Source organism: Salvelinus alpinus, chromosome 16 (genome assembly GCF_045679555.1).
Source record: "Salvelinus alpinus chromosome 16, SLU_Salpinus.1, whole genome shotgun sequence".
Classification (NCBI taxonomy): Eukaryota; Metazoa; Chordata; class Actinopteri; order Salmoniformes; family Salmonidae; genus Salvelinus; species Salvelinus alpinus.
Window position 1 is genome coordinate 27499081 of NC_092101.1, and position 22110 is coordinate 27521190.

At 43.1% G+C, this 22110-nt stretch overlaps 1 protein-coding gene across 9 annotated transcripts in view; it reads left to right on the top strand.

Moving 5' to 3' along the window:
- LOC139541260 (disabled homolog 1-like) overlaps positions 1-22110 on the top strand; it is a 289187-nt gene that overhangs the window by 210725 nt on the left and 56352 nt on the right. For all 9 annotated transcript variants that reach the window (XM_071345706.1, XM_071345707.1, XM_071345705.1 and 6 more), the window contains one exon: positions 10472-10738. In XM_071345706.1, the coding sequence (XP_071201807.1) occupies positions 10669-10738 (70 nt within the window). In that variant the 5' untranslated portion in view covers positions 10472-10668. The remainder of the gene's footprint in view (positions 1-10471; positions 10739-22110) is intronic.

Sequence of the window (22110 nt, forward strand, 5' to 3'; positions counted from 1 at the left end):
TAGAAATAAAGGATAGTCTGCTAGAAAAATGAACAGTCTGCTAGAAATATGAACAGTCTGCTAGAAATAAAGGACAGTCTGCTAGAAATAATAACAGTCTGCTAGAAATATGAACAGTCTGCTAGAAATATGAACAGTCTGCTAGAAATATGAACAGTCTGCTAGAAATATGAACAGTCTGCTAGAAATAAAGGACAGTCTGCTAGAAATATGAACAGTCTGCTAGAAATATGAACAGTCTGCTAGAAATATGAACAGTCTGCTAGAAATATGAACAGTCTGCTAGAAATAAAGGACAGTCTGCTAGAAATAGAGGACAGTCTGCTGGAAACAATAACAGTCTGCTAGAAATAATGACAGTCTGCTAGAAATAAGGACAGTCTGCTAGAAATGAAGGACAGTCTGCTAGAAGTAAGGACAGTCTGCTAGAAATAAAGAACAGTCTGCTAGAAATAAAGGATAGTCTGCCAGAAATAAAGGATAGTCTGCTAGAAATAAGGACAGTCTGCTAGAAATAAGGACAGTCTGCTAGAAATGAAGGACAGTCTGCTAGAAGTAAGGACAGTCTGCTAGAAATAAAGAACAGTCTGCTAGAAATAAGGACAGTCTGCTAGAAATAAGGACAGTCTGCTAGAAATAATAACAGTCTGCTAGAAATAAGGACAGTCTGCTAAAAATTAAGGACAGTCTGCTAGAAATAAGGACAGTCTGCTAGAAATAAAAAACAGTCTGCTATAAATAAGGACAGTCTGCTAGAAATATGAACAGTCTGCTAGAAATAATGACAGTCTGCTAGAAATAAGGACAGTCTGCTAGAAATAAGGACAGTCTGCTAGAAATGAAGGACAGTCTGCTAGAAGTAAGGACAGTCTGCTAGAAATAAAGAACAGTCTGCTAGAAATAAGGACAGTCTGCTAGAAATAAGGACAGTCTGCTAGAAATAATAACAGTCTGCTAGAAATAAGGACAGTCTGCTAAAAATTAAGGACAGTCTGCTAGAAATAAGGACAGTCTGCTAGAAATAAAAAACAGTCTGTTATAAATAAGGACAGTCTGCTAGAAATATGAACAGTCTGCTAGAAATATTAACAGTCTGCTAGAAATAATCACAGTCTGCTAGAAATAAGGACAGTCTGCTAGAAATATGAACAGTCTGCTAGAAATATGAACAGTCTGCTAGAAATAAAGGACAGTCTGCTAGAAATAATAACAGTCTGCTAGAAATATGAACAGTCTGCTAGAAATATGAACAGTCTGCTAGAAATATGAACAGTCTGCTAGAAATATGAACAGTCTGCTAGAAATAAAGGACAGTCTGCTAGAAATATGAACAGTCTGCTAGAAATATGAACAGTCTGCTAGAAATATGAACAGTCTGCTAGAAATAAAGGACAGTCTGCTAGAAATAGAGGACAGTCTGCTGGAAACAATAACAGTCTGCTAGAAATAAAGGACAGTCTGCTAGAAATAAATGATAGTCTGCTAGAAATGATAACAGTCTGCTAGAAATAATAACAGTCTGCCAGAAATAAAGGATAGTCTGCCAGAAATAAAGGATAGTCTGCTAGAAATAATGACAGTCTGCTAGAAATAATGACAGTCTGCTAGAAATAAGGACAGTCTGCTAGAAATGAAGGACAGTCTGCTAGAAGTAAGGACAGTCTGCTAGAAATAAAGAACAGTCTGCTAGAAATAAAGGATAGTCTGCCAGAAATAAAGGATAGTCTGCTAGAAATAAGGACAGTCTGCTAGAAATAAGGACAGTCTGCTAGAAATGAAGGACAGTCTGCTAGAAGTAAGGACAGTCTGCTAGAAATAAAGAACAGTCTGCTAGAAATAAGGACAGTCTGCTAGAAATAAGGACAGTCTGCTAGAAATAATAACAGTCTGCTAGAAATAAGGACAGTCTGCTAAAAATTAAGGACAGTCTGCTAGAAATAAGGACAGTCTGCTAGAAATAAAAAACAGTCTGCTATAAATAAGGACAGTCTGCTAGAAATATGAACAGTCTGCTAGAAATATTAACAGTCTGCTAGAAATAATCACAGTCTGCTAGAAATAAGGACAGTCTGCTAGAAATGAAGGACAGTCTGCTAGAAATAAGGATAGTCTGCTAGAAATAAAGCACAGTCTGCTAGAAATAAGGAGAAATAAGGACAGTCTGCTAGAAATATGAACAGTCTGCTAGAAATAAAGGACAGTCTGCTAGAAATAAATGACAGTCTGCTAGAAATAATAACAGTCTGCTAGAAATAATAACAGTCTGCTAGAAATATGAACAGTCTGCTAGAAATATGAACAGTCTGCTAGATATAATAACAGTCTGCTAGAAATAAGGACAGTCTGCTAGAAATGAAGGACAGTCTGCTAGAAATAAGGACAGTCTGCTATAAATAAAGAACAGTCTGCTAGAAATATGAACAGTCTGCTAGAAATAAAGGACAGTCTGATAGAAATAAATGACAGTCTGCTAGAAATAATAACAGTCTGCTAGAAATAAATGACAGTCTGCTAGAAATAAAGGACAGTCTGCTAGAAATAAAGGACAGTCTGCTAGAAATAAGGACAGTCTGCTATAAATAAAGAACAGTCTGCTAGAAATATGAACAGTCTGCTAGAAATATGAACAGTCTGCTAGAAATATGAACAGTGTGCTAGAAATAAAGGACAGTCTGCTAGAAATAGAGGACAGTCTGCTGGAAACAATAACAGTCTGCTAGAAATAAAGGACAGTCTGCTAGAAATAAGGATAGTCTGCTAGAAATAAAGCACAGTCTGCTAGAAATAAGGAGAAATAAGGACAGTCTGCTAGAAATATGAACAGTCTGCTAGAAATAAAGGACAGTCTGCTAGAAATAAATGACAGTCTGCTAGAAATAATAACAGTCTGCTAGAAATAATAACAGTCTGCTAGAAATATGAACAGTCTGCTAGAAATATGAACAGTCTGCTAGATATAATAACAGTCTGCTAGAAATAAGGACAGTCTGCTAGAAATGAAGGACAGTCTGCTAGAAATAAGGACAGTCTGCTATAAATAAAGAACAGTCTGCTAGAAATATGAACAGTCTGCTAGAAATAAAGGACAGTCTGATAGAAATAAATGACAGTCTGCTAGAAATAATAACAGTCTGCTAGAAATAAATGACAGTCTGCTAGAAATAAAGGACAGTCTGCTAGAAATAAAGGACAGTCTGCTAGAAATAAGGACAGTCTGCTATAAATAAAGAACAGTCTGCTAGAAATATGAACAGTCTGCTAGAAATATGAACAGTCTGCTAGAAATATGAACAGTGTGCTAGAAATAAAGGACAGTCTGCTAGAAATAGAGGACAGTCTGCTGGAAACAATAACAGTCTGCTAGAAATAAAGGACAGTCTGCTAGAAATAAATGATAGTCTGCTAGAAATGATAACAGTCTGCTAGAAATAATAACAGTCTGCCAGAAATAAAGGATAGTCTGCCAGAAATAAAGGATAGTCTGCTAGAAATAATGACAGTCTGCTAGAAATAATGACAGTCTGCTAGAAATAAGGACAGTCTGCTAGAAATGAAGGACAGTCTGCTAGAAGTAAGGACAGTCTGCTAGAAATAAAGAACAGTCTGCTAGAAATAAAGGATAGTCTGCCAGAAATAAAGGATAGTCTGCTAGAAATAAGGACAGTCTGCTAGAAATAAGGACAGTCTGCTAGAAATAAGGACAGTCTGCTAGAAATGAAGGACAGTCTGCTAGAAATAAGGACAGTCTGCTATAAATAAAGAACAGTCTGCTAGAAATATGAACAGTCTGCTAGAAATATGAACAGTCTGCTAGAAATATGAACAGTCTGCTAGAAATAAAGGACAGTCTGCTAGAAATAGAGGACAGTCTGCTGGAAACAATAACAGTCTGCTAGAAATATTAACAGTCTGCTAGAAATAATAACAGTCTGCTAGAAATAAGGACAGTCTGCTAGAAATGAAGGACAGTCTGCTAGAAATAAGGACAGTCTGCTAGAAATAAAGAACAGTCTGCTAGAAATAAGGACAGTCTGCTAGAAATATGAACAGTCTGCTAGAAATAAAGGACAGTCTGCTAGAAATAAATGACAGTCTGCTAGAAATAATAACAGTCTGCTAGAAATAAATGACAGTCTGCTAGAAATAAAGAGCAGTCTGCTAGAAATAAAGGACAGTCTGCTAGAAATAATAAGTCTGCTAGAAATAATAAGTCTGCTAGAAATATGAACAGTCTGCTATAAATATGAACAGTCTGCTAGAAATATGAACAGTCTGCTAGAAATAAAGGACAGTCTGCTAGAAATAAAGGACAGTCTGCTAGAAATAAAGGACAGTCTGCTAGAAATATGAACAGTCTGCTAGAAATAAAGGACAGTCTGATAGAAATAAAGGACAGTCTGCTAGAAATAAAGGACAGTCTGCTAGAAATAATAACAGTCTGCTAGAAATATGAACAGCCTGCTAGAAATAAAGGACAGTATGCTAGAAATAAAGGACAGTCTGCTAGAAATAAAGGACAGTCTGCTAGAAATAAAGGACAGTCTGCTAGAAATATGAACAGTCTGCTAGAAATAAAGGACAGTCTGCTAGAAATAAAGGACAGTCTGCTAGAAATAAAGGACAGTCTGCTAGAAATAATAACAGTCTGCTAGAAATATGAACAGTCTGCTAGAAATAAAGGACAGTCTGCTAGAAATAAAGGACAGTCTGCTAGAAATAAAGGACAGTCTGCTAGAAATAATAACAGTCTGCTAGAAATATGAACAGTCTGCTAGAAATTAAGCACAGTCTGCTAGAAATAAAGGACAGTCTGCTAGAAATAAAGGACAGTCTGCTAGAAATATGAACAGTCTGCTAGAAATAAAGGACAGTCTGCTAGAAATAAAGGACAGTCTGCTAGAAATAAAGGACAGTCTGCTAGAAATAATAACAGTCTGCTATAAATAAAGAACAGTCTGCTAGAAATAAGGACAGTCTGCTAGAAATAAAGGACAGTCTGCTAGAAATAAAGGACAGTCTGCTAGAAATAAAGGACAGTCTGCTAGAAATATGAACAGTCTGCTAGAAATAAAGGACAGTCTGCTAGAAATAAAGGACAGTCTGCTAGAAATAAAGGACAGTCTGCTAGAAATAATAACAGTCTGCTATAAATAAAGAACAGTCTGCTAGAAATAAGGACAGTCTGCTAGAAATATGAACAGTCTGCTAGAAATAAAGGACAGTCTGCTAGAAATAAATGACAGTCTGCTAGAAATAATAACAGTCTGCTAGAAATAAATGACAGTCTGCTAGAAATAAAGAGCAGTCTGCTAGAAATAAAGGACAGTCTGCTAGAAATAAAGAGCAGTCTGCTAGAAATAAAGGACAGTCTGCTAGAAATAATAAGTCTGCTAGAAATAATAAGTCTGCTAGAAATATGAACAGTCTGCTATAAATATGAACAGTCTGCTAGAAATATGAACAGTCTGCTAGAAATAAAGGACAGTCTGCTAGAAATAAAGGACAGTCTGCTAGAAATAAAGGACAGTCTGCTAGAAATATGAACAGTCTGCTAGAAATAAAGGACAGTCTGCTAGAAATAAAGGACAGTCTGCTAGAAATAAAGGACAGTCTGCTAGAAATAATAACAGTCTGCTAGAAATATGAACAGTCTGCTAGAAATAAAGGACAGTCTGCTAGAAATAAAGGACAGTCTGCTAGAAATAAAGGACAGTCTGCTAGAAATAATAACAGTCTGCTAGAAATATGAACAGTCTGCTAGAAATTAAGCACAGTCTGCTAGAAATAATAACAGCCTGCTAGAAATAAAGGACAGTCTGCTAGAAATAAAGGACAGTCTGCTAGAAATAAAGGACAGTCTGCTAGAAATAAAGGACAGTCTGCTAGAAATATGAACAGTCTGCTAGAAATAAAGGACAGTCTGCTAGAAATAAATGACAGTCTGCTAGAAATAATAACAGTCTGCTAGAAATAAATGACAGTCTGCTAGAAATAAAGAGCAGTCTGCTAGAAATAAAGGACAGTCTGCTAGAAATAATAAGTCTGCTAGAAATAATAAGTCTGCTAGAAATATGAACAGTCTGCTATAAATATGAACAGTCTGCTAGAAATATGAACAGTCTGCTAGAAATAAAGGACAGTCTGCTAGAAATAAAGGACAGTCTGCTAGAAATAAAGGACAGTCTGCTAGAAATATGAACAGTCTGCTAGAAATAAAGGACAGTCTGATAGAAATAAAGGACAGTCTGCTAGAAATAAAGGACAGTCTGATAGAAATAATAACAGTCTGCTAGAAATATGAACAGCCTGCTAGAAATAAAGGACAGTCTGCTAGAAATAAAGGACAGTCTGCTAGAAATAAAGGACAGTCTGCTAGAAATATGAACAGTCTGCTAGAAATAAAGGACAGTCTGCTAGAAATAAAGGACAGTCTGCTAGAAATAAAGGACAGTCTGCTAGAAATATGAACAGTCTGCTAGAAATAAAGGACAGTCTGCTAGAAATAAAGGACAGTCTGCTAGAAATAAAGGACAGTCTGCTAGAAATAATAACAGTCTGCTAGAAATAATAACAGTCTGCTAGAAATATGAACAGTCTGCTAGAAATATTAACAGTCTGCTAGAAATAATAACAGTCTGCTAGAAATAAGGACAGTCTGCTAGAAATGAAGGACAGTCTGCTAGAAATAAGGACAGTCTGCTATAAATAAAGAACAGTCTGCTAGAAATAAGGACAGTCTGCTAGAAATATGAACAGTCTGCTAGAAATAAAGGACAGTCTGCTAGAAATAAATGACAGTCTGCTAGAAATAATAACAGTCTGCTAGAAATAAATGACAGTCTGCTAGAAATAAAGAGCAGTCTGCTAGAAATAATAAGTCTGCTAGAAATAATAAGTCTGCTAGAAATATGAACAGTCTGCTATAAATATGAACAGTCTGCTAGAAATAAAGGACAGTCTGATAGAAATAAAGGACAGTCTGCTAGAAATAAAGGACAGTCTGCTAGAAATAAAGGACAGTCTGATAGAAATAATAACAGTCTGCTAGAAATATGAACAGCCTGCTAGAAATAAAGGACAGTCTGCTAGAAATAAAGGACAGTCTGCTAGAAATAAAGGACAGTCTGCTAGAAATAAAGGACAGTCTGCTAGAAATATGAACAGTCTGCTAGAAATAAAGGACAGTCTGCTAGAAATAAAGGACAGTCTGCTAGAAATAAAGGACAGTCTGCTAGAAATAATAACAGTCTGCTAGAAATAATAACAGTCTGCTAGAAATATGAACAGTCTGCTAGAAATTAAGCACAGTCTGCTAGAAATAATAACAGCCTGCTAGAAATAAAGGACAGTCTGCTAGAAATAAAGGACAGTCTGCTAGAAATAAAGGACAGTCTGCTAGAAATAAAGGACAGTCTGCTAGAAATATGAACAGTCTGCTAGAAATAAAGGACAGTCTGCTAGAAATAAAGGACAGTCTGCTAGAAATAAAGGACAGTCTGCTAGAAATAATAACAGTCTGCTAGAAATAATAACAGTCTGCTAGAAATATGAACAGTCTGCTAGAAATATTAACAGTCTGCTAGAAATAATAACAGTCTGCTAGAAATAAAGAGCAGTCTGCTAGAAATAAAGGACAGTCTGCTAGAAATAATAAGTCTGCTAGCAATAATAAGTCTGCTAGAAATATGAACAGTCTGCTATAAATATGAACAGTCTGCTAGAAATATGAACAGTCTGCTAGAAATAAAGGACAGTCTGCTAGAAATAAAGGACAGTCTGCTAGAAATAAAGGACAGTCTGCTAGAAATATGAACAGTCTGCTAGAAATAAAGGACAGTCTGATAGAAATAAAGGACAGTCTGCTAGAAATAAAGGACAGTCTGATAGAAATAATAACAGTCTGCTAGAAATATGAACAGCCTGCTAGAAATAAAGGACAGTCTGCTAGAAATAAAGGACAGTCTGCTAGAAATAAAGGACAGTCTGCTAGAAATATGAACAGTCTGCTAGAAATAAAGGACAGTCTGCTAGAAATAAAGGACAGTCTGCTAGAAATAAAGGACAGTCTGCTAGAAATAATAACAGTCTGCTAGAAATAATAACAGTCTGCTAGAAATATGAACAGTCTGCTAGAAATTAAGCACAGTCTGCTAGAAATAATAACAGCCTGCTAGAAATAAAGGACAGTCTGCTAGAAATAAAGGACAGTCTGCTAGAAATAAAGGACAGTCTGCTAGAAATAAAGGACAGTCTGCTAGAAATATGAACAGTCTGCTAGAAATAAAGGACAGTCTGCTAGAAATAAAGGACAGTCTGCTAGAAATAAAGGACAGTCTGCTAGAAATAATAACAGTCTGCTAGAAATAATAACAGTCTGCTAGAAATATGAACAGTCTGCTAGAAATATTAACAGTCTGCTAGAAATAATAACAGTCTGCTAGAAATAAGGACAGTCTGCTAGAAATGAAGGACAGTCTGCTAGAAATAAGGACAGTCTGCTAGAAATAAAGAACAGTCTGCTAGAAATAAGGACAGTCTGCTAGAAATATGAACAGTCTGCTAGAAATAAAGGACAGTCTGCTAGAAATAAAGGACAGTCTGCTAGAAATAAAGGACAGTCTGCTAGAAATATGAACAGTCTGCTAGAAATAAAGGACAGTCTGATAGAAATAAAGGACAGTCTGCTAGAAATAAAGGACAGTCTGCTAGAAATAATAACAGTCTGCTAGAAATATGAACAGCCTGCTAGAAATAAAGGACAGTCTGCTAGAAATAAAGGACAGTCTGCTAGAAATAAAGGACAGTCTGCTAGAAATAAAGGACAGTCTGCTAGAAATATGAACAGTCTGCTAGAAATAAAGGACAGTCTGCTAGAAATAAAGGACAGTCTGCTAGAAATAAAGGACAGTCTGCTAGAAATAATAACAGTCTGCTAGAAATATGAACAGTCTGCTAGAAATAAAGGACAGTCTGCTAGAAATAAAGGACAGTCTGCTAGAAATAAAGGACAGTCTGCTAGAAATAATAACAGTCTGCTAGAAATATGAACAGTCTGCTAGAAATTAAGCACAGTCTGCTAGAAATAATAACAGCCTGCTAGAAATAAGGATAGTCTGCTAGAAATAAGAACAGTCTGCTAGAAATATGAACAGTCTGCTAGAAATAAAGGACAGTCTGCTAGAAATAAAGGACAGTCTGCTAGAAATAAAGGACAGTCTGCTAGAAATAATAACAGTCTGCTCGAAATAAATGACAGTCTGCTAGAAATAAGAACAGTCTGCTAGAAATAAGGACAGTCTGCTAGAAATAAGGACAGTCTGCTAGAAATAAGGACAGTCTGCTAGAAATAAGGACAGTCTGCTAGAATTAAGGACAGTCTGCTAGAAATAAGGACAGTCTGCTAGAAATAAGAACAGTCTGCTAGAAATAAGAACAGTCTGCTAGAAATAAAGGACAGTCTGCTAGAAATAAGGACAGTCTGCTAGAAATAATAACAGTCTGCTAGAAATAAGGACAGTCTGCTAGAAATAAGTACAGTCTGCTAGAAAAAGGACAGTCTGCTAGAAATAAGGACAGTCTGCTAGAAATAAGGACAGTCTGCTAGAAATCAAGGACAGTCTGCTAGAAATAAGGACAGTCTGCTAGAAATGAAGAACAGTCTGCTAGAAATGAAGAACAGTCTGCTAGAAATATGAACAGTCTGCTAGAAATGAAGGACATTCTGCTAGAAATAAGGACAGTCTGTTAGAAATATGAACAGTCTGCTAGAAATAAGGACAGTCTGCTATAAATGAAGGACATTCTGCTAGAAATAAGGACAGTCTGTTAGAAATGAAGGACAGTCTGTTAGAAATAAAGGATATCTAGCTGAAGCTCTTTTCAGTTAGTAGAGAGAAAAGGGAGAGTAAGAAAGAAAGATGAGGGAATATGCTGGAGGTTGCATTAGTGTCCTTTCTCCTCCCTCTCTATCGCTCTCGTCTCTCTCCCTTTATTCTGCAGAGGCAGAGTGATCATAATAGCAGTAATTGGAGTGATTCATACAGTACAGTACATCTCCAGCATGTTTCATTCAGATAAAGAATATTGTCAGCGGTTTCTGGCATGCATTTGTGCTTGCGCGTGTGCCTGCTTCTGTTTGTGTTCTGGCTGTAGGAATGGTCTGTCGGTAGGAATGCTATGGGTTTCCTGTGTTCCCCATTATGGACAATTATCAACTCACAGGAGACAGATAGACAAAGAGTACATGGGGGCATTAGGGCATGAGGGTTGAGGACAGACTGTTAAGAAGGAGAGGGCAGGGAGGAGGGAAGGATGTCTATCGCCCCTGTCTCCTCCATAGTGTTCCTGGGAGAGCTTCTGTATTGATGTGCTGCTGCAAAATAATACATGCACTAACTATCTCTCTCTCTCTCCCTTTCTCTCCCTCTCTCCTTGCTTATATCTCTCTTATCTCTCTCTCCTTTTCCCCCAGCTCTCTGTAAGTGTGTGTGGGATGTTGTGTCAGGGCTAGAGCCCCTTCTTCTCCCATGAGCCTGTGGGCCCACACACACACACGGCGCCCTCACAAACACGCACGCAATCGACGCTGACGTTGTGAAGTGGACCCTCGTAGCCAGACCGGAGCAGAACCGGATCAAACCGGCCGGTGGGCCGGCGGAGCGGAGCCTGATGATGTCAACAGAGGCGGAGCTACAGCCAGCTGTCAGGCCCAGCGTCAGGAGAGACTCCAGGAGGAAAGGTAATAATGCTTCATAACTGCTTCATAATGCTTCATAAGGCCTTCATGATGCCTTCATCCTTACCTGTGTTAAGTGTTACGGTGCTGTCATTTGATCGTTCATCTTCAGGTGCAAAGGTAGGTGTTGAGCTGTAGGTAACAGGTGTATGGGTACAGGTGTCGGGGCAGAGGTGATGCCAGTGTGTGTGCCCATCTCGCTCAGCGCCAGACAGATGGCTCTGAAATGATCCGTACCCATGTGTCCTCGCCCCCAGACCCAGCCCATCAGTCACACAGTGGTTCACTAAGTCCCAAAGCGGGCACTCTGTCACTGACACTAACACAACACTTTATGGAGGTCAACACACGTTGTTGTGTTCCCACTTACACATCCCCCCACACACACAACACACGTTGTTGTGTTCCCACTTACACATTCCCCCACACACAACACACGTTGTTGTGTTCCCACTTACACATCCCCCCACACACACAACACACGTTGTTGTGTTCCCACTTACACATTCCCCCACACACAACACACGTTGTTGTGTTCCCACTTACACATCCCCCCACACACACAACACACGTTGTTGTGTTCCCACTTACACATTCCCCCACACACAACACACGTTGTTGTGTTCCCACTTACACATTCCCCCACACACAACACACGTTGTTGTGTTCCCACTTACACATTCCCCCACACACAACACACGTTGTTGTGTTCCCACTTACACATTCCCCACACACAACATATGTTGTTGTGTTCCCACTTACACATCCCCCCACACATAACACACGTTGTTGTGTTCCCACTTACACATTCCCCCACACATAACACACGTTGTTGTGTTCCCACTTACACATTCCCCCACACACAACATATGTTGTTGTGTTCCCACTTACACATCCCCCCATACATAACACACGTTGTTGTGTTCCCACTTACACATCCCCCCACACACATAACACACGTTGTTGTGTTCCCACTTACACATTCCCCCACACATAACACACGTTGTTGTGTTCCCACTTACACATCCCCCCATACATAACACACGTTGTTGTGTTCCCACTTACACATCCCCCCACACACAACACACGTTGTTGTGTTCCCACTTACACATCCCCCCATACACAACACACGTTGTTGTGTTCCCACTTACACATCCCCCCACACACATAACACACGTTGTTGTGTTCCCACTTACACATCCCCCCATACACAACACACGTTGTTGTGTTCCCACTTACACATCCCCCCATACATAACACACGTTGTTGTGTTCCCACTTACACATCCCCCCATACATAACACACGTTGTTGTGTTCCCACTTACACATCCCCCCACACACATAACACACGTTGTTGTGTTCCCACTTACACATCCCCCCATACATAACACACGTTGTTGTGTTCCCACTTACACATCCCCCCACACACAACACACATATGAGGTCGATGAAAGACAAATGCAATAGTATTTGTTCCAACTGTCTTCCACCCAGAGCCAGTCTGTCTGCTGTGAACCCTGTAGAAACAGTGTTAGGGGTTCAGGGGTAGGCAACCCTGTTCCTGGAGAGTCGCAGGGTATGCCGGATGTTGCTTTAACCAACCTGAAAGACCAGGTGAAGTCTTCCAGGTTGGTTAAAGCAACATCCTTTATACCCTGTGACTCTCCAGGAACATGGTAGCTTACCCCTGCTCTAGGGGATATGGAAATCTGTTGTGTTTTCATATTTTCCTCCTGTGTGTGTGTGTCATAGGCCTGCACTGCTCTATGATCTCCATGTATTTTCAGGTTTCAGATCCAGTCTGCTACTCCATATAGAGGACTGACCCAGAAACCTATTATACACTTAACGTCTCCACCTCTCCTTCTTCATCCTCCATCTCTAACTTCACCTCTGTCCCCATCCCCCTCTCTCTCGCTTTCTCCCCCCTCTCCCTATCTTTGTTTCAGTAGTGTTTTCAGGCCTAATAAATGAGAGCTGTCTACCCCCTCCGTTCCCCTCTTCCCCCGCTGGGCTGGTAGTTAGTATGCTGTTACAATCGCAGGCTGTCTCTGCCAGAGAGGGTGATAAAGCTGTTACAGTGGACACACACACTTACATAGACACACACTCCGGGTGATAATAAAACAGTGACAGTGGGACAGCTGAGGACCATTAAGCCTAAATGAGGGATCCCATGGCTGCCAACATCACTATGACTGCAGGCTGCTGCCTCATATCTGCTGCCTCTCTCGTTCTGTTCCTAGCTCTCTACTGTGGAAACATTTACCGTATCTCTAATGTTCAGACCTCTAAATGACCTCTGTGTCTGACAGGAGAGAGAGAAAGACTGAGAAAGAGAGAGAGAGAGAAAAGCCCCATAAGAATTTAATGACAATTATTTTGTGATGTGTTTATGTATACCTGTGTGCCTATGTAATCAACTGGACCTCAAACCCAGGTCTCCAGGTTAGACTGATGAACTAAAGTGTGTTTGTGTGTGTGTAGTGGTCTCTCCCAGACTGTTCATGTGGTTGTTTGACCGCACCAGTAACTCGTCTCCATAGCAACAGTTGCTCTCCGCACAGAATTTGCACATATCGAAACGTCCCATATGTCACGCACATACTCTCACCCACACACACACCAACGATGCCTCTCTACCAGACGAACTCAACACATTTCATGCACACTTCGACAATAACAACACCATACCGTGCGTGAGGGCCCCGATCGAACCAGAGAACTAGGGGATCTCACTGTCCGAGGCCGACGTGAGTAAGGTCTTTAATCAGGTCAACACTCACAAGGCCACGTTCCAGGGCGCGTTCTCAGAGAATGCGCAGATCAGCTGGCAGGTATGTTCACTGTCATTTTCAACCTCTCCTTGTCCCAGTCTGTAATCCCCACATGTCTTCAAGAGATACTTTGGTATTTTGGGATACTTACCCAGAGTCAGACGAACTCATGGATACCATTTGTATGTCTCTGCGTGCAGTTTGAAGGAAGTCAATTCCATCCATCCTAACAGAATGGCTACATGTCTACACGACTATCTGAGCTGACACTTGCACACTCACAGGACTCTACACACTCACAGGACTCTACACACTCACAGGACTCTACACACTCACAGGACTCTACACACTCACAGGACTCTACACACTCACAGGACTCTACACACTCACAGGACTCTACACACTCACCGGACTCTACACACTCACAGGACTCTACACACTCACAGGACTCTACACACTCACAGGACTCTACACACTCACAGGACTCTACACACTCAAGCACACTGACACTCCAATACACACATAGGATGGACACACATTTATACTGACTCTACACACACTCACATACAATCTTCATTTACGCTGCTGCTAGTCTGTTTATCATACACCCACACACAGTCTGCAGACGATATTACCCCCACTCCATTTCTCTTTCATGTGTCCTTCTCTCCATCCCTCCCTCCTTCTCCATCCCTCCATCCCAGGACCCTACAGAGAGAATGGAGTCGGTTCATAATGACAGACAAGAAAGAGAGGGATGACAAACTTTAACTTCTTTGTGATAGGGGGCAGCATTTTCACTTTTGGATGAATAGCGTGCCCAGAGTGAACTGCCTCCTACTCTGTCCCAGATGCTAATATATGCATATTATTATTACTATTGGATAGAAAACACTCTGACGTTTCTAAAACTGTTTGAATGATGTCTGTGAGTATACCAGAACTCATATGGCAGGCAAAAACCTGAGAAAAAAATCCAAACAGGAAGTGAGAATTCTGAGGCTGGTCGATTTTCAACTCATCGCCTATTCAAATCCCAGTAAGATATGGATCTGTTTGCACTTCCTACGCCTTCCACTAGATGTCAACAGTCTGTAGAACGTTGAATGAAGCCTCTACTGTGATGTGGGCCGGATGGGAGGTGTTTAAGTCAGTGGTCTGGCAGAGTGCCAGTTCTTGGTCACGCGCATTCCAAATGATATCGCCTTGCGTTCCATTACTTCTGTAGACACAAAGGAATTCTCCGGTTGGAACGTTATTTAATATTTATGAAAACAACATCCTGAAGATTGATTCTCTACTTAGTTTGACAAGTTTATTCGACCTGTAATATAACTTTTTGAAGTTTTCGTCCAACGTTCGCTTGGATCTGCGCGATCGTTTGGACATGTGTACTAAACATGCTAGCAAAAGTAGCTACTTGGACATAAGTAATGGACATTATCGAACAAAACAACGATTTATTGTGGAACTAGAATTCCTGGGAGTGCATTCTGATGAAGATCAAAGGTAAGGGAATATTTATGATGTCATTTCGTATTTCGTACTCCAACATGGCGGAGAAATGTTGTTATATCTGAGCGCCGTCTCAGATTATTGCATGGTGTGCTTTTTCCGTAAAGTTTTTTGAAATCTGACACAGCGGTTGCATTAAGAACAAGTGTATCTTTAATTCTATGTAAAACATGTATCTTTCATCAAAGTTTATGATGAGTATTTCTGTTATTTGACGTGGCTCTCTGCAATTTCTCCGGATATTATGGAGGCATTTCTGAACATGGCGCCAATATAAACCGAGATTTGTGGATATAAATATGCACATTATCGAACAAAACATACATGTATTGTGTAACATGATGTCCTATGAGTGTCATCTGATGAAGATCATCAAAGGTTAGTGATTAATTCTATCTTTATTTCTGCTTTTTGTGACTTTTTGTGAAAATGGCTGTGTTTTTCTGTGGCTATGTACTGACCTAACATAATTGTTTGGTGTGCTTTCGCCGAAAAGCCTATTTGAAATCAGACATGTTGGCTGGATTCAAAACATGTGTAGCTTTAATTTGGTATCGTTTATGTGTGATTTAATGAAAGTTTGATTTTTATAGTATTTTATTTGAATTTGGCGCACTGCATTTTCTCTGGCTTTTGGCCAAGTGAGACAGTAGCGTCCCGCCTAAACTCAGATTTTTGGATATAAATATGCACTTTACCGAACAAAACATACAGGTATTGTGTAACATGAAGTCCTATGAGTGTCATCTGATGAAGATCATCAAAGGTTGGTGATTAATTTTAACTCCATTTCTGCTTTTTGTTACTCCTCTCTTTGGCTGGAAAAATGGCTGTGTTTTTCTGTGGCTATGTACTGAGCTAACATAATCGCAAGGTGTGCTTTTGCCGTAAATCCTTTTTGAAATCAGACACTTTGGCTGGATTAACGAGAAGTTTATCTTTAAAATGGTGTATAATACTTGTATGTTTGAGGAATTTTAATTATGAGATTTCTGTTGTTTTGAATTTGGCGCCCTGCAATTTCACTGGCTGTTGGTTAGGTGGGACGCTACCGTCCCACATATCCCAGAGAAGTTATCCCAGAGAAGTGCTTCCATATTGTGGGAAAAATGGGAGGATGAAACAGTCTTTTGTTGTAACAGATGTCCAGTCTTCATAAAGACAATGTTTTTCTCTGTTTTAGTTTTTGTTTAGAACAATATAAAAGTTTGTTTGGTAACTGTGTAGCTGAATAGTTTGAGAACGAGGCAGCTTCTGAGGGAGGGGAGAGAAAGAGAGATAAGTGAAAGAGACTCAATATTGACAGGAACAGTCAGACAATTAAAACAGAAGGTTCGGTGTCTCTCTCTATTCTGAGCTCAGACTGAACTCCCCTTCTGGCCTGCGAAAGTTTTGGCTTTACAAAGTGACCTTGTCATAGTGGTGGTATTGGTTGGGCAGTGTGGACAGTTCTGTCTCTGAAGTGTCTCCACTCTAATTTGTTTTCTGTCAGAGGGGACGGCCGTGGACTCAGGACACACACACACACACACACACACACACACACACACACACACACACACACACACACACACACACACACACACACACACACACACACACACACACACACACACACACACACACACACACACACACACACACACACACACACACACACACACACACACACACGGCAGGTAGTCTAGCAGCATTGGGCCAGGAACTGAAAGGTTCATATCCCCGAGCCAACTAGGTGAAAAATCTATCGATGTGCCCTTGAGCAAGGCACTTAACCCTAATTGCTCCTGTAAATGGATCTGGATAAGAGCGTCTGCCAAATGACGTAAATGTAAATTACATTGTGACCTCCCCTCCTCTCTCCTCCACAGCTCTTTATCACCCTTTGACCTGGCTGACAGGGACAAACGCTTGAGACCTGAAGTGTGTGTGTGTGAGTGTGTGTGTGGGTAAAGTCCAGTGTGTGTATGTGTGTGTGGGGGGGGGGGGGGGTAGAGTCCAGTGTGTGTAGGTAGCGTCTAGTGTGCGTGTGTGTGTAGGTAGAGTCCAGTGTGTGTGTGGGTATAGTCCAGTGTGTGTGTGTAGGTAGAGTCCCGTGTGTGTGTGTGTGGATAGAGTCCAGTGTGTGTGTGTGGGTAGAGTCCAGTGTGTATGTGTGTATAGGTAGAGTGCAGTGTGTGTAGGTAGAGCCCAGTGTGTGTGGGTAGAGTTCAGTGTGTGTGTGTGGGTGGGGGGGGGATTTAGAGTCCAGTGTGTGTAGGTAGAGTCTAGTGTGCGTGTGTGTGTAGGTAGAGTCCAGTGTGTGTGTGTAGGTAGAGTCCAGTGTGTGTGTTTGTGTGTGTGTGTGTGTGTGTGTGTGTGTGTGTGTGTGTGTGTGTGTGTGTGTGTGTGTGTGTGTGTGTGTGTGTGTGTGTGTGTGTGTGTGTGTGTGTGTGTGTGTGTGTGGGTAGAGTCCAGTGTGTGTGTGTGTGTGGGTAGAGTCCTGTGTGTGTGTGTGTGTGTGTGTGTGTGTGTGTGTGTGTGTGTGTGTGTGTGTGTGTGTGTGTGTGTGTGTGTGTGTGTGTGTGTGTGTGTGTGTGTGTGTGTGTGTGTGTAGTGTGTGTGTGTGTGTGTGTAGAGTCGTGTGTGTGTGTGTGTGTAGAGTCCAGTGTGTGTGTAGGGTGTAAGAGTCCTGTGTGTTTGTGTGGGTAGAGTCCCGTGTGTGTAGGTAGAGTTCAATGTGTGTGTAGGTAGTGTCCAGTGTGCGTGTGTTTGTGTGGGTAGTGTCCAGTGTGTGTGGGTGGGTAGAGTCCAGTGTGTGTGGGTGGGTAGAGTCCAGTGTGTGGGTAGGGTCCAGTGTGTGTGTTTGGGTAGAGTCCAGTGTGTGTGTGTGGGTAGAGTCCAGTGTGTGTGTGTGTGTGTGGGTAGAGTCCAGTGTGTGTGTGTGTGTGTGTGTGTTTGTGTGTGTGTGTGGGTAGAGTCCAGTGTGTGTGTGGGTAGAGTCGTGTGTGGGTAGAGTCCAGTGTGTGTGTGTGTGTGTGGGTAGAGTCCAGTGTGTGTGTGTGTGGGTAGAGTGCAGTGTGTGTGTAGGTAGAGCCCAGTGTGTGTGTGGGTAGAGTCCAGTGTGTGTGTGTGTGTGGGGGGGGGTAGAGCCCAGTGTGTGTAGGTAGAGTCTAGTGTGCGTGTGTGTGTAGGTAGAGTCCAGTGTGTGTGTGGATATAGTCCAGTGTGTGTGTTTAGGTAGAGTCCAGTGTGTGTGTGTGTGTGTGGGTTGGTAATCTCCAGTGTGTGTGTGTGTGTGTGTGGGTTGGTAGAGTCCAGTGTGTGTGTGTGGGTAGAGTGTAGTGTGTGTGGCTGGGTAGAGTCCAGTTTGTGTATGTGTGGGTAGCGTCCAGTGTGTGTGTGTGTGTGTGTGTGTGTGTGTGTGTGTGTGTGTGTGTGTGTGTGTGTGTGTGTGTGTGTGTGTGTGTGTGTGTGTGTGTGTGTGTAAAGTTCAGTGTGTGTGTGTGGGTAGAGTCAAGTGTGTGTGTGGGGGGGGGGGGGGGGTATTGTCCTGTGTGTGTAGGTAGAGTCCAGTGTGTGTGTGTAGGTAGAATCCAGTGTGCGTGTGTTTGTGTGGGTAGGGTTTAGTGTGTGTGTGGGTAGAGTCCAATGTGTGTGTGGGGGGTGGGTAGAGTCCAGTGTGTGTCTGTGTAGGTAGAGTCCAGTGTGTGTGTGTGTGTGTAGGTAGAGTCCAGTGTATGTGTAGAGTCCAGTGTGTGTGTGTGGGTAGAGTCCAGTGTGTGTGTGTCGGGTAGAGTCCTGTGTGGGGGGGGGGTGTAGAGTCAGGTGTGTGTGTGTGTGTGTGTGTGTGTGGGTGGGTAGAGTCGTGTGTGTAAAGTCCAGTGTGTGCGTGTGTGTGTAAAGTCCAGTGTGTGTGTGTGTGTGTGTGTGTGGGTAGGTAGAGTCCAGTGTGTGTAGAGTCCAGTGTGTGTGTGTGTGTGGATAGAGTCCAGTGTGTGTGTGTGGGTAGAGTTCAGTGTGTGTGTGTGGGTGGGTGGGGGGGGGGGGATTTAGAGTCCAGTGTGTGTAGGTAGAGTCTAGTGTGCGTGTGTGTGTAGGTAGAGTCCAGTGTGTGTGTGTGTGTGTGTGTGTGTGTGTGTGTGTGTGTGTGTGTGTGTGTGTGTGTGTGTGTGTGTGTGTGTGTGTGTGTGTGTGTGTGTGTGTGTGTTCGTGTGTGTAGGTAGAGTCCAGTGTGAGTGTGTGTCTGTGTGGGTAGAGTCCAGTGTGTATGTGTGTGGGTATACTCCAGTGTGTGTGTGTGTGTGTGTGTGTGTGTGTGTGTGTGTGTGTGTGTGTGTGTGTGTGTGTGTGTGTGTGTGTGTGTGTGTGTGTGTGTGTGTGTGTGTGTGTGTGTGTGTGTGTGTGTGTGTGTGTGTGTGTGTGTGTGTGTGTGTAGGTAGGTAGGTAGGTAGAGTCCAGTGTGACTGCGTGGGGGTGGGGGTGTGTGGGGGTAAAGTCCAGTGCGTGTGTGGGGGGGTAGAGTCCTGTGTGTGTGTGTGTGTGTGTGTGTTGGGGGGGGGGGGGTAGAGTCCAGTACGTGTCTGGGTCGGTAGAGTCCAGTGTGTGGGTGGGTGGGTGGGTGAGTAAAGTCCATCGTATGAATGGGTAGAGTCCAGTGTGTGTGTGGGTCGAGTCCAGTGTGTGTGTTTGTGGGGGGGGGAATCCAGTGTGTGTGTGGGGGGGGGGGGGGGTAGAGTCCAGTGCTTGTGGGTAGAGTCCATTGTGTATGTATGTGGGTAGAGTCCAGTGTGTGTGTCTGTGTAGGTAGAGTGCAGTGTGAGTGTGTGGGGGTGTGTATCTATGGGGGTAGAGTCTAGTGTGTGTGTGTGTGTGTGGGTGGGTGTGTGGGTGCGTAGAGATCAGTGTGTGGGTGGGTTGGTAGAGTGCAGAGTGTGTGGCTGGGTAGAGTCCTGTGTGTGTGTGTGTGTGTGTGTGTAGGTAGAGTCCAGTGTGGGTGTGTGTCTGTGGGGGTAGAGTCCAGTGTGTGTATGTGTGGGTAGTGTCCAATGTGTGTGGGCGGGTAGAGTCCACTGTGTGTGTGTGTGTGTGTGTGTGTGTGTGTGTGTGTGTGTGTGTGTGTGTGTGTGTGTGTGTGTGTGTGTGTGTGTGTGTGTGTGTGTGTGTGTGTGTGTGTGTGTGTGTGTGTGTGTGTGTGTGTGTGTGTGTGTGTGTGGTTAGAGTCCAGTGTGTGTGTGCATGTGTAGGTAGAGTCCAGTGTGTGTGTGTAAAGTCCAGTTTGTGTGTGTGGGTAGAGTCCAGTGTGGGTAGAGTCCAGTGTGTGTGTGTGGGTAGTGTCCAGTGTGTGTGTGTGGGTAGTGTCCAGTGTGTGTGTGTGGGGGGGGGGGGGAATCCAGTGTGAGTGCGTGGGGGTGTGCGTGTTTGGGGGTATAGTCCAGTGTGTGTGTGGGGGTAGAGTTCAGTGCGTGTGTGTGGGGGTAGAGTTCAGTGCGTGTCTGGGATTGTAGAGTCCTGTGTGTGTGGCTGGGTAAAGTCCAGTGTGTGTGTGTGTGTGTAGCGTCCAGTGTGTGTGGGGGGGTAGAGTCCAGTGTGTGTGTGGGTGGAGTCCAGTGTGTGTGTGGGTGTGAGTGGGTGGGTAGATTCCAGTGTGTGTGTATGTGGGTGGGTAATGTCCAGTGTGTGTGTGTGGGTGGGTAGAGTGTAGTGTGTGTGTGGGTGGGTAGAGTGTAGTGTGTGTGTGGCTGGGTAGAGTCCAGTTTGTGTGTGTGTGTGTGTGTGTGTGGGTAGACTTTAGTGTGTATGTGGGTAGAGTCGTGTGTGTGTGTGGGTAGAGTCCAGTGTGTGTGGGTGGGTAGCGTCCAGTGTGTGTGTGTGTGTGTGTGTGTGTGTGTGTGTGTGTGTGTGTGTGTGTGTGTGTGTGTGTGTGTGTGTGTGTGTGTGTGTGTGTGTGTGTGTGTGTGTGTGTGTGTGTGTGTGTAATGTTCAATGTGTGTGTGTGTGTGTGTGTGTAGGTACAGTCCAGTGTGAGTGTGTGGGGGGGGGTGTCTGTGGGGGTAGAGTCCAGTGTGTGTGTGGGTAGAGTCCAGTGTGTGTGGGTAATGCCCAGTGTGTGTGTGTGTGTGTGTGTGGGTGGGTTGGTAGAGTCCAGTGTGTGTGGGTGGGTAGAGTGTAGTGTGGTTGGCGTCCAGTGTGTGTGTGTGTGGGGGGGTAGAGTCCAGTGTGTATGTGGGTAGAGTCGTGTGTGTTTGTGTTTGTGGGTAGAGTCCAGTGTGTGTATGTGTGTGTGTGTGAAGGTAAAGCCCAGTGTGGGTGTGTGTCTATGGGCATAGTGTCCAGTGTGTGTGTGGCTGGAGTCCAGTGTGTGTGTGTGGGTGGGTGGGTAGAGTCCAGTGTGTGTGTGTGTGGGTGGGTAATGTCCAGTGTGTGTGTGTGTGTGTGTGTGTGTGTGTGTGTGTGTGTGTGTGTGTGTGTGTGTGTGTGTGTGTGTGTGTGTGTGTGTGTGTGTGTGTGTGTGTGTGTGTGTGGGTAGCGTCCAGTGTGTGTGTGTGTGTGTGGGTAGAGTCCAGTGTGTGTGTGTGTGTAAAGTCCGGTGTGTGTGTGGGTAGAGTCCAGTGTGTGTGTGGGAGGGGTAAGAGTCCAGTGTGTGTAGGTAGAGTCCAGTGTGCGTTTGTGTGTAGGTAGAGTCCAGTGTGTGTGTGTGTTTGTTGGGAGTTTCCAGTGTTTGTGGGTAGTCCAGTGTGTGTGTTTAGGGGGGGGTAAAATCCAGTGTGCGTGTGTGTGTGTGTAGGTCAAGTCCAGTGTGAGTGTCTGGGGGTGTGTGTCTGTGGGGGTAGAGTCCAGTGTGTATGTGTGTGTAGAGTCCAGTATGTGTGGGTAGTGTCCAGTGTGTGTGTGTGTGGAGTCCAGTGTGTGTGTGTGTGTGTGTGTGTGTGAGTGGGGGGGTGGGGGGGTAATGTCCAGTGTGTGTGTGTGTGTGTGTGTGGGTGGGTGGGTTGGTAGAGTCCAGTGTGCGTGGGTGGGTAGAGTGTAGTGTGGGTGGCTGGGTAGCGTCCAGTGTGTGTGTGTGTGTGTGTGTGTGGGTAGAGTCCAGTGTGTATGTTGGTA